At 41.6% G+C, this 13,753-nt stretch overlaps 1 protein-coding gene across 1 annotated transcript in view; it reads left to right on the forward strand.

Moving 5' to 3' along the window:
• Positions 1-10,118, forward strand: part of LOC126299384 (katanin p60 ATPase-containing subunit A-like 1) — a 105,945-nt gene extending 95,827 nt beyond the window's left edge. The window contains exon 12 of the mRNA XM_049991252.1: positions 9,671-10,118. Within this exon, the coding sequence (XP_049847209.1) occupies positions 9,671-9,869 (199 nt within the window). The 3' untranslated portion in view covers positions 9,870-10,118. The remainder of the gene's footprint in view (positions 1-9,670) is intronic.
• The last annotated feature ends 3,635 nt before the right edge of the window (positions 10,119-13,753 follow it).

Raw genomic sequence — 13,753 nt, forward strand, 5'->3', positions numbered from 1 at the left:
ATAATGAAATCATTACATAATAAACTGCTCACCTTGCATATCTAGGCTAATGATAGCATCTGTTGCCTGTGTGTATGGCATAGAATCTATGGCGGGGGAAGGGGAGGGAGGAGTGTGGCAGGGGTAACTGCTGCTAGGAAGTATAGGCTAAAGTTCATTGCATCTAAGGAAGTGGTATAGTGTAGTACCTGTATTTTACATCCTGTAGCATGGGGGACAGCTCAAAAGTTTGAGGATGGGAGAAGGGAGTGATTGCCTTTGAGATACCAAATATTGTATGATGAAGGAAGAGCTGGATTTCATAGGGTTCTTACCATATACTGAAAGAGTTTAGGGTATGCAGATAGGTGAAAACGATGAATCTATTTCATTTTAACTCTTGCCTGAGAATATCATTGTTAACAAAAGACTCGGTTAAGTTTCAAAATATTCCCAGTGGTTAATAGTTTCTGATTTATTGATGGTACTTAATATTCTCAAGATAAATATAGCTTGGTCAGTTTAGTCATTTTTGAAGTCCATTACTTTTGCAACAGAGAAAGATTTTCGTGGATTTCCAAAATTCTCTTTTAATGATTTTTCTCAAATTTTTGAAAAAATGCTGGCAATAATGAGAAGAGGTTGTAATTATTGATGATTGTTTCATCTTTGTGAAGTGGCTAGACAACAGCATATTTAAGTCTGTCTGGGGAAATACCAATATGAAAATACGCATTACATAAGCAACTTAGATCATTAGGGAACTGCGCTTACTCGTCTCCACAGGTTTCGGCAAAATCTATAGTATATGTAGGGTTTGGCGAGAAATGAAAAATGACTGAGGCATGAGTCATTTATGTTAATATAGTTTCCAGCAGTGGTTAGGGCAGCAGAGAAGAATACACAATAGTACTCTGAGGATCATGGGTAGAGTCCCTGGATGAAAATGTATTTATTTCCAATTTTTTACATTAGTCTGCGCGTAAACCAACATTACGAACAATACATTGTGTTCATTAATATTTTTATAAAAGGTATGTAATGGAAAGACAAAGGAAAATTTGGGATTGCAAATAAATTCCCAGGAAGGTGTTGTAAGCCGTAAATCAGAATTTCATATATACGGCATCAAAAGGAATGAAACCCATGATAGACCTTATAACTGTCTGAAGACGTTTCTCTAACTCCTTGTTGCCCAATGTACAAGAATGCTGAACTTGGACCGTTCTTAATCCCTCAAAACAGGAACAAAATCATCTTTGGCAATAACCTGTAAAAATGTTATATTTATTTGGTAATGCTCAATACTTTAGCCCTGATCCATGTCAGTACTGTTTTATGCTCCATCCACTTGTCTAAGCGATGCACTAAGGCTCTGTTCTTACTTCCAGTGCTGTTGTATAAGGGACTTCCATTGTTGCTAGTCACAATGATCATGATAACACATTCTCTGGTGACCAGGGTACTCTGATGATCCTGTTTTGATGTTGATGTCATCAAGTCATTGAAATGCTGTTGGTTTTGAAAAAACAGATTCACAATATGCTTCTTTGAAGTTTTCATGATAGATTTCTGAAGGTGGAAGAGAAAAAAATTCTAAACATAACAGCAGTAGCTATTCCCAGACAGTGTCAAAATACTTAAAACAAATTATATCTAATGCCAATCAGGATCCCACATTTCAATACAGATGAATTTAGCTGAGAGGATATGGTTAAACTTCGGCTCCAATAACCCTGAAGAATGTAACCGCCCTTTTTGGATGGAGGAGTTAGATCATACGGTATTTGTGGCTCGTGATATAAAACCAAGACTAGACACAGTGCTCAGTGACATATTGCGGTATTTGAATACAAAGTTGGAAAACTACTTCCCCAGTTGTACACTGATTATTGGAGGGAAGCAATCGTGATTCATGTCCTGAAACCCAGGAAGGACCGCATATGCCCAAGTAGTTATTACAGTCTTGCTCTTACTAATTGCAAAGGTAACACATTGGAATGAATGATCAACAGCCACTTGTTATGGGTTCTAGGATCCAGTAAACTCCTCAGTCACTTTCAGTGTGGTTTTCGTAGGCATTACTCAACAGTCTAATACTCCTTGAGGCAGCAGTAAAAGAGGCATTTTTGTGTAGACAGAACTCGATGGAAATATTTTTTGACATTGAAAAGGTGTATGACATTACATGGAGAGAGAATATTGTCCAACAACTATATGGATGGGGCTTGTGGGGTTGTCTTTCCATTTAGTGCAATCCTGCCATTTTGGATAGAATTTTAGGTTCAGAGTTGGTAGTGTACTCTCAGGAAAAATAATAGGGGGAATGGTGCCCTTACCTCTACATCTACGTGATTACAATTAGCATAGTGTTTCACAGAGGGTTCATCAAACCATTTTGACTATTTCTTGACCATTACCCTCTCAAATAGATCTGGGGACTGGGTGTTTGTGTTGTCCTCATCATTTCATCATCACCACCATCACAGCATCATTTGTGACTGTGGTTACATTGGACTGTGTAAAAACATTGGACTGAGTAAAAATTGAGACTTTGTACAGGCACTGATGACCACGCAGTTGAGTGTCCCAAAAACCAAATATCACCACCACCACCACTCTCAAATAGCATGTCCGAAACATGAACACTTAAATATTCCTGTGAAATCAGATTTCCCTCATTTTATCATGATGGCCATTTCCCCCTATGTAGAAGGGAGTTAACAAAATAAATATTTTGGCATTTAGAAGTGAAACTTGAGAATTTCAAAGAAAGATCTTGCTGCAATGAAAAATGCCTTTGTTTTAATTATCGCCTTTCCAACTCACCATGTCTGTGACTTTTTGTCTCCTGTTTTGTGATGATACTGCAAACTTTTTCAATCTTGTCATCAATCCTATCTGGTTGTACCTGTTCAGTTTTCTGCTGATGAAATGCTGTCTTTTTCTCTGTCTTCCTTCTCTTACACCACAACATTTTTTTGTGATTGTTCCAATTTAAGTTGCTCATAATTGTAATTCCTAAGCATTTAGTTGAATCAGTTACCTTAAAATCTGTTTGATGTATTGTGTAACCAAAATTTAACAGAATTTTTATTTCTCACATGGAGGTTCCTACTATTTCAGAGACATTTTATCCCTTTTCATACTATGCTCCCTTAGGGGAATATATTAAGTGTTGTCCTTTTTGCAAGAATCATAGACAGCTATGTGTCAACTGGCAGAAGACCTGTACCGTGCTCTTTACATGAACAATTTTTCAATATGTTATTCGTCTTCGTCTCGAGAACCGGTCGACAACTTGTCTACTTGCCACACTTTTGAAGCATTTCAAAACAAGAGGTCTTAAGGCTCTAAACATTTTAAAAGTGCCTGAGTGGCAGATGCTGGGTGGCATGCAGATCCTTCTTGTTCGATCAAGGCTGGACTGTGCCATAACCATCCTATTCAAAGACCTTGGACTCTGGTTCACTATGAGGGCATTAGATAGATGACAAGAATCTTCAGGACAAGTCCTATTCATTGCCTCTGTGTCAGGGATGGGGGAACTGCCTCCAACCTTTTGGGCAGAAGTCCCTAATAGTGCAACATGTGTACAGTCTGTCCCCCAGCTTTTAATCATCTTGTCATACCATCTTCAGAACAAATTTATGTATACCAAAGAAGAGCAACAAGACCATTTAGAATTAGAGGAAAGAAGCCGCTTTCAGAGCTCAGTTTAATGCATGTGAATGTTTTTGCACAGGTTGGAGGTAGTATCCCCTCTGACTAGTAATGAGGCCAAGGTTACATTTAAATTTGACATGGTGCAACAAATTTTGTTCCCGTACTTCCCCCGCACACACGCACACTAAACTGTGCTTAGACTGCAGTGCTACAGTTTAAAAAGGGTAAGGGGTACAACAAAAAACCAGGCAAAAGTTGCAAATTTCACTTTTATTTTATTCCCTCAGTGTCTAGTTTTGGGCTGGGACCCATTGTCAAATCATTGTAACAGATAGTCAAAATGGTATTTCTGAAAATGCAAAAACCATGTCAAAAATGTACACATATTATGAAGTGCAAATGTATAGTCACAGTGCATACAGATAATCTGGTATTTCCGAAAATGCGAAAACCATATAAAAAATGTATACGTATTATGAAGTGCAAACATACACAGTCACAGTGCATACAGGTTATCTGTATGCACTGTGACTGTCCGTTTGCACTTAATAGTATGTATACATTTTTGACATGGTTTTTGCATTTTCAGAAATACCATTTTGACTATCTGTTTCAATGATTATTTGAAATGGGTCTCAGCCCAAAACTACTCATCGGGTGAATAAAAAAATGAAATTAGCAACTTTGACTCGTTTTTTGTTGTATTAATTAACAGAAGTTGCTGATCTAAAATTATTCGAGCATGCTGGAAGCTCATTAGGGGTGAGGGGTATTGTTGAATGGAGTGGACAAGGGCAGACAAGGGGGTGCATGGGATAGGAATGCTGGAGGGAGAAGCAACAGGTACACAGGATAGAATGTGACAGGGGCAGCAGCATCACCAAGTTTGTGCAGCACGTGGTGGTGGTGTGGATTGTGAGGGGGTACATAATGGAGGCTGGGGAGTCTGAGGAAGTGTGTCAGTGCAAAATGAGGGGAGGTTGGGCAGGGGGCTAGTGAAGATTGATGGAAGAAGGATTCTGGGGATGAAAGGATGTCTTTAAAGAGCAGTTCCCATCTGCGTAGTTCAGAGAAACTGGTGTTGGGAAGGGGGCCACAGATTGTGAAGCAGTTACTGGAACTGAACATATTATCAGTATGTTCCGCCAATGGATAATCAATAGTCAAATCTATTCTTGGCCACAGTTTGGCTGTTGCCATCGATTTGGGTGAATTTTTGATGATTGCCCTCTTAACATGCTGTGCAGAAATTGAAGCAGAGCTGGTATGACATGACTGCATTCACAGGTGGCCCTGCATCCGAAGTATAGGATAAGCCTGTGATAATGCTGGAGTAGGATGTCCTGGAGGCGGGATTATTGATACGCCCTACATCCCTGCAGTCATCCCCTCCATCCCTACACTCACACCCTCTGTCCTCCAATCTCACCTTGCTCTGTTCTGTCACCCAAATCCAATCTTCCACATTCATGGCATCATCATCGCCATGCCCTCAGGTGCTCAGCATTCGTTTGCTGGGTAGGGGCGTGACAGCCGTGGGGTTCCTGAGCCGGAGAATGGTAAGCGCTGCCAGTCCTCTGTCACCATAATCTCTAGGCATGCTTCAGTGACAACTGTGCAGGTTGGCAGTGGAACGTTGTGTGTCACATGGACTGGGGATCTTGGCTTAACCACCCGAATTGTGAGGATGGCAAAAACCTCTATAAAAAACCTCTCACTCCCAAGGTGTGCTGCATGCTGCAGAGATGACTGTTGAGGAGGAACAGTCACTAGTAGGCAACCTTCGGGAACCTGCTGCACATCAGTTGTATATGGCTTACCCGGGCAAGTGGGACCTCTCCCCAGCTGCTCATGGGAACTCCATGAAGCCTAGGTCTAACATTTCTGACCCAGCAGTTCAGATGGTCCTTTGTGCAGTATTAACATGCAAACTCCTAAGAGGCCTCATGTGGCTAGTCCAGCTGTGTCATCTCTTAACTTCAGGGAAAGTATTAACAGTAATGGACCACATCTTGAGATGAAACATGAGCATGGTTCTTTTGAAAAATTATTGCCCTTCTGTATCCATAAAGCTCTGGAGGGAGTCGCAGGGCAACTCAAGTCTATTGAGGGGCTGTGCAATGATACTCCCTGTTGAGACTATGAAGGCTCTCCATGTAAACAAGCTGTTGAATGCCAAGCTACTTGAAGAATATCCCATCAGTTGTTAACTGCACACTGGTTTAAGTAGTGGTAAAGGAGTTGTAACATGCTGGGACATTATGGATATGGATACAAAAGAACTGCAACAGTTACAGGAAAATGCATGGGTGACTGAAGTCCACAATGTTATGAAAAGGGTTGATGGTGATCTTCAGAATCAGTGTCATTTATTCTACATTTAGGTTGGCAGGTTGGAGGAGTATATTGGAGCAGACTTTTTCTGCCTCAGAGTTAGATCTTATGTCCCAATCCAATCCAATGCACTGCTTAAAGTGTCAATGCTCTGGACACACCACTGTGGGGTGTTCCAGTCAGGCTATATGTAGAAGGGCTCATGAATTGGGTTTTCATTGCACTGCCCCACCCATGTGTGTTAATTGCTCCCAGGCCCATCTGGTTCAGAGTGGGGACTATCCTGTCTTCGCCGAAGGAAATAAGATTCAGGAGACAAGTCACCTGTCTCTCATACTCTGGCACAAAGGAGGAACTTAATGTCACTCAGCCACCAAGTTTTGTGAAGTCTTTTGCCTTGACATTGAAACAGGCTGTCCAGATGATCAGTGTTGGCACTCAGATTATGAAGGTTCATCAAGGCACATCTACCTGCAGCTGTAAATGCAGCTGCCAGCCTGTGCACAGTGACACAATGTGCTTTGGGTTTCTGCAACTACACTGAAGAGCCAAAGGAACTGGTACACCATCCCAATGTTGTGTAGGGCCCCCGTGGGTACACAGAAGTGCCAGAACACAATGTGGCATGGACTCGACTAATGTCTTAAGTAGTGCTGGAGGAAACTGACACCATGAATCCTGCAGGGGTGTCCATAAATCCATGAGACTACGAAGGAGTGGAGATCTCTTCTGAAGAGCACGTTCCAGAGCATCCCAGATATGCTCAATAATGTTCATGTCTGGGGAGCTTGAAGGCCATCGGAAGTGTTTAAACTCAGATGAGTGTTCCCGGAGCCACTCTGTAGCAATTTTGGACATATGAGTTATTGCATTGTCCTGCTGGAATTGCCCAAGTCTGTCGGAATGCACAATGGACATGAATGGATGTAGGTGATCAGACGGGATGCTTACATACATGTAACCTGTCAGTCATATCTAGATATATCAGGGGTCCCACATCACTCCAGCTGCATACACCCTACACAGTTACAGAGCCTCCACCAGCCTGAACAGTCTCATGCTGACATGCAGGGTCCAAGGATTTATGAGGTTGTCTCCATACCTATACATGTCCATCAGCTCAATGCAACTGACTTGTCCAACCAGGCAACATGTTTCCAGACATCAGCAGTCCAATGTTGGTGTTGATGGGCCCAGGCGAGGCATAAAGCTTTGTGTCATGCAGTCATCAAGGATACACGAGTGGAGCTTCACCTCCAAAATCCCATATCGATGATGTTTTGTTGAATGGTTCCCACGATGACACTTGCTGATGGCCCAGCATTGAAATCAGCAGCAATTTCTGGAAGGGTTGCACTTCTGTCGCCTTAAATGGTTCTCTTCAGTCATCATTGGTATCGTTCTTGCAGGATCTTTTTCTGGCCACAGTGATGTTGGAGATTTTATATTTTACTATATTACTGATATTCAAGGTAGACGTGTGAAATTTTTGTACAGGAAAATCCCCACTTCATCACTACCTCGGAGATAATGCGTCCCATCAATCGTGCACTGACTATAATACCACGTTCAAACTCACTTAAATTTTGAAAACCTGCCATTGTAGCAGCAGTAACCTATCTAACAACTGTGCCAGACACTTGTCGTCTTATATAGGTGCTGCCGACTGCAGCACCATATTCTGCCTGTTTACATATATTTGTAATTCAATATGCATGCCTATACCAATTTTTTTGGTGCTTCAGTGTATCTTCCCCAGTGGTATTTCAATTGAGATGCTCCTCTTGTGATGTACAGATTTGATAAACATGGGGCTGAGTGCATGCTTCTGCACTGCAACAGGGTTGTACTCTCAGTACCTCACTTTGCTTTCTGGCCCTTGCCGACGATATGCAATGGGAAGTGGTTGAAGACTTTCAGGTGAGTGATCACTTTCTGATCTGGATCCGCCAGCCAGACTAGTGCCCAACAGAAAACAACTGCAATTGGCACTCAGTAGAGGATAATAGACACTTTACAGGAGCCTTGCAGAGTTTGAACACTGAACAGTGTCCAGGAATGGTTGGACACCTATTAATGAAGTGATTGACCACACCACTGAAATATCGATTCAGCAGTTTCCTGGACAACTGAAAAGACCATCTGTCCCTTTGTGGAGCAAGTACTGCCTCTCTGCAATCAGGCCCAAGTAAGCTGCTGTTCTGCATAGGTTCAAGTGCCGCAAACTGCATAGAACCTGGAATGAGATTTTCACTCTGCAGCGGAGTGTGCGCTGATACGAAACTTGCTGGCAGATTAAAACTGTGCTGTGCTGGACCGAGACTCGAACTCAGGACCTTTGCCTTTTGCGGGCAAGTGCTCTACCAACTGAGCTACCCAAGCACAACTCACGCCCTGTCCTCACAGTGTTACTTCTGCCAGTACGTCGTCTCCTACCTTCCAAACTTTACGGAAGCTCTACTGCGAACCTTGCAGAACTAGCACTCCTGAAAGAAAGGATATTGCGGTGACATGGCTTAGCCACAGCCTCGGTGATGTTTCCAGAATTCCCCGGAATAAGTGATGACTAACTGAAACCCCCATCTGCCGACAGGTGTTATTGACATATCTCGATGTGGACAGCTGAAAATGTGTGCCCCGACCGGGACTCGAACCCCGGATCTCCTGCTTACATGGCAGACTCCTATCCATCTGAGCCATCGAGGACACAGATGAATAGTGCGACTGCAGGGACTTATCCCTTGCACGCTTCCCGTGAGACTCACATTCCCAACTGTCCACAATTCTACATATGTAATGTACCTTAGACATTTGCCCATTCACTCATTACTCTCGCACGCTTTGGCGATTCCCGTAAAAGTTTGGGCAACCTGTGCACATTCGCACAGACGAAGGTCAATGGCTGGGTAGCCTTTAACTATATATATATGAAGACAATAAGTGTTGTCAAAGAACAGAATACTGCTGATGACCATGCAGCATTTCCCTAGAATAAATGATGACTAACTGAAACCCTCAGCTGCCGACAGGTGTTGTTGACATGAGTCTCATGGGAAGCGTGCAAGGGATAAGTCCGTGCAGTCGCCCTATTCATCTGTGTCCTCGGTGGCTCAGATGGATAGAGCGTCTGCCATGTAAGCAGGAGATCTCGGGTTCGAGTCCCAGTCAGGGAACATGTTTTCAGCTGTCCACATCGAGGTATGTCAACAACACCTGTCGGCAGCTGAGGGTTTCAGTTAGTCATCATTTATTCCAGGGAAATGCTGCACGGTCATCAACAGTATTCTGTTCTTTCGAGAACAGTTACTGTCTTCATATATATAGTCTTTAAACTGTCTAGTATGTGTCCCAAGAAGATTGCGTAAGAGGAAAGGCTTCTGAATAAGCATTTAGTTCATATTCTGCAAGTGTCCTTATAAAACTATACCATTTAGCACCTTTAAACTACTGTCACAGTCATTAGCAAATAAAAATTTAAAAGCTGTATTCTTTTCATTGGGTATATAATTTATATTTTGCCAACCATATAGAAAAATGTTCTTCACACATTTCACCCTAATACATGCACTGCTGAAGACAAAAGAATTCATTTCACTAAGTGGATGTCTATGAAATTTTCAGCTCATTAACTGAATAGGGGCTTATTTATGGGCTGAATTGTTTCTGTACCAGATGTTCTCTCTTGTTACAGTGATGCATCAATGATGTCAATGAGACGCAAAATTGCAGGGTTACGGCCAGACCAAATTAAGCAGTTGCCTAAAGAAGAACTAGACCTCCCTGTAACAATGCAAGATTTCCAGGAAGCATTAGCCAGATGTCATAAAAGTGTCTCCAAAGAAGATATTAAGAAGTTTGAGAAATGGATGGATGAATTTGGTTCCACGTGATGGAAACTCGTGTAACCTTGTTTGGCTACAGAATACTTGGTGATGTACATCTTCTGTAACATAACTATTCTGTCAGTGGGTTTGAGTGCCAATTGCCAATATCTGAGAGGTGTTCTGTATTACAAGTTAAACATAACCACATTAATAAAACAACTTAAGGATGCATCTGTTCCAACACATAAAACAATGTTTCAGTAAATGTTAAATTTGTCAGCTTCAAAATTTGAAATAAATTTATTTTATGATTAATCAGCTGTTTGTTTCTTGAAGTTTTCCCATCAGATAGAATACTCCATCAGCTTTTGGGCATGCATATTTGCATCAACTGATTGTAATTTAGTCTCTAACTCACTTTGCAGTGGCAGTCCAGTTATCATCTGAAATATCAGAAGAAATAATTTTGTCCTGGATGCATCCCCAAAAGGTGAGGGAAAAGCTATTTGTTAATTTAACACATTTGATACTAGATTAAATTATCAGTTAAATTTTCATGACTTGTGATAGGAAGACCATTTTTTTGTATTGGAGTATTTACTTTTGTGTACCATGTACATAAATGGATTCATAGTAATACAATGCAGCCGATGTGATGAAGGTTGCAAAGTTCCCTATATACGCAGAAAAGTTGCCTTTATGTCATTAATTATAGTAACACACATTAGTCACTGGAATACTGCTTACCTCTCAAATATATTTGTATTTCATCTTATCAGTGTATTTACGTTGTGAATCATTAATTTTGACAATTCTTTTATGTATTTGAAAACCCATATAATGTTGACAGGCATATACTCATCTAATTGTGTAGAAGGATTGTCCTGTTGTAAACAGAAATACTGGTTGATTATTTCAGAAAACAGATTTCTTATTTTTCTGTATTTAAATTTTCATGTACTTCATGAAATCATATTTCTGTTAGCAAAAATGCTGTTGTCTATTCGCAGAACACTGATTTAAAAACACCACACTGAACTTGTATTCTTTGTGGTTCATAAGTGGCATGCATTGCTATCTGTGACTTGGCTGAATATCTTTATTATTATTATTATTATTATTATTATAAATACTCAAAGTACCTTAAAGAACTGTATGCCCTTTCTTCAGGGAGGAAGGAGGGTTCAATTGGGGAAATTTAGAAGGGAGGGGAAGGTCACTCAGCTCCTATTTTGAGAGGAATCCGGCTGTTACTAGAAGGACCTTTCGACACCATCACACCAGGTAGGTTACTTTTAGCTGAGGGGTTGAGTGCCCTGACAACAGACTATCGCTCCACATTTCCTCAATAATTGCTCTTTCCTCACATATGCCTGTAATCTAGTTTGTGTTAATATTGGCACCTGCTGAAGGTAGGTACTATTTTGTCAGCCTTTCTCTCTCTTTATAACAATTTTCCCACCTTAATTTTCCATGTATTATGTTAAATTCCTAGATAATTTTTAAAAATACATTTGATATTAGCTGTTATTCATTTTTTATACTGATTATTAGTCCCAGAAGACACATTTGAACTGCTTAGTGCTGAAAGGCAACATGTCCAAGTTTCCTACTTTTACACAAGATAGGGGAGAAAACAATTTAGTGCAGTTGATTTCTTGACATGTATTTCTGTTTCTTGATGTTGGTATACTTGCTTATTATATTCATGTAAAAGTCATGTATGATGTAAGGGGAAATGGGATGGCTTAGTTGGTGTTGGACAGACCTGCAGAAGTAACATGATACCACCTGGCAACATCACATCCAATCTACACTGCATGAGTGGAGTTTCTGGGCAGTTTACCCATTTTCATCCAGAATTTCCTCTCTCTCTGACTTTTTCGGTTCCAGGTAAGTTTTACTCTCAGCAACCAATATGAGCATGAAACTTGAGTGCCTTAGGGATCGGTTCTAAGCACAACGCTGTTCACTATCACCATCAATGGTATCTTAAATGCAGTGGGTCCCACAATCTCTCTGTCACTGTATGCAGATGAACTTTGCCTGATTATGCCTCTGAATCACTGTGCACTGCTGAGGGCCAACTTCAGGAGGCTGTCTGGAGAGTCCATGACTGGGCCTTGAATCATGGCTATTAATTTTCTCCTGCAAAATCATGTGTTGTGCATTTTTCCTGACTTCAAGACTGCACCTGCACTCAGAAATTTATTTTGGTGACCATGTACTTGAAGTCACCAACCGTCTTCAATTGTTAGGTATTTTATTTGTCGACAAGCTAACTTGGCTGCCGCATGTACACTGGCCTAAGGCAACTTGCTTGAATAAGCCGAATGCTCTCAGTTTTCTTATTACTACCTCCTGGGGCACAGATTACATTGTCCTTCTGAGGTTTTACAAAGTGCTGATGTTATCCAACTCTGGACTATGGATGTGTTGCCTATAGGTCAGCAGCACCATCTGTACTGAGGTTTGTGGGTGCTCTTCATCACACTGGCGTGCAGTTGGCAGCACTGGCCTTCTGTATGAGCCCTGTTGACAGCCTCCTAGTGAAAGTCAGTGGCCCACCACTGCGGTTTAGGTGACAACAGCTTCTGGCAAATTATGCAGTTAAGTCAGATGCATACTCACCCGTGTCACTCAACTCTGTTCTCCAACCAACAGTTGAGACTGTGCATCACCCAAACTGAGTAGACCAGCTGGTGTCCAGCTTGATATACCACTGAAGGACCTCCAACAGCCTCCATTAGTCTGCATTTCTAGAGCTCCCTCTCAACACCCTTTGTGATCTGCCCTGTCCTGTGATATGGGTGAACCTCTTTTGTGGCCCCGAGGATGATGCTTATTCTACCCTTCTCCGGCACGTGTTTCATTCAGTCCTCCACGATTATTCAAATTTGGCATGCATCTACGTGGATGGATCAAAGTCAACAACAGGGTTGGTTATGCTTTTTACTTATGCTGAGAATGTGCAGCTTATACACTGCTGAGTTGGGTTCCACATCTTAGGCTTTGCGGTGAGTCAAATCTTTAGCCACAAAGAACTTTCTGATCTGTAGTGATTCCATGAGTTGCTTAAAACACATATCCCTCTGTTATTCCAAAAATCTTCTGGTTGCCAATATTCAGGATCTACTGGTTGACCTCTACAGCTCTGGAAAGTTGGTGACCTTCATCTGGACACCGAGCCACACAGTTATTCCAGGAAATGAATTTGCCAATCATCTAGCCAATGATTCAGCTTCAGAAGATCAACTTGACATCAGAATACCAGCACCAACTTATGATTACAACTTCAATCCAATATATTAAGGCTCTGGGAATTGTAATGGCAGGCTACTACAACCTAAATTGAGAGGGATTAAAGGGTTCGCTGGGGTGGGGCTCACATCTTTCCAGGCCTCTCGGAAAGATGCCATTGTGTTGCGCCAGCTACACATTGGCCACAAGAGATTCCTCCATGAGTTCCTACTGCATCAGGAGTATCTTCCTCAATGCAGCTGCAGTAGTCTACTGTCGACAGCACATGTTCTTAATGAGTGCGCCATGCTGGCTAATCTGTGGCATGCTATCTTGCCTACCTCACTTCCTCAGATGCTTGTGGATGATGAGACAACCACTACCAAAGTGTATTTTCTGAGGCAAGAGCGGATGTTACACTAAACTACAAGTATAATACTCCTCCACTTTCAGTCTTAGGGCTGTTTGTGGAGGGGGAGAGCCTCCACATGCAACAGGTATATCCGCAGGTTACTTTCCTTCCCCCTCACCTGTTGTGCTTTTAGGCCCTCTTGTGTTGGATGCTGCCTGGGTTCTCTCGATTTTCTTTTATCTATCACATTACAACTAGTGTCACATTCTTTTTCGAATTCTTTGACTTGCTTATATAGTTGGAGCAGCCAATTCCCCACTTTTGTCACTTTTTACCTTTTTATTTGTTTCTCTAAATA

This window comes from Schistocerca gregaria, chromosome X (assembly GCF_023897955.1).
Source record: "Schistocerca gregaria isolate iqSchGreg1 chromosome X, iqSchGreg1.2, whole genome shotgun sequence".
NCBI lineage: Eukaryota > Metazoa > Arthropoda > Insecta > Orthoptera > Acrididae > Schistocerca > Schistocerca gregaria.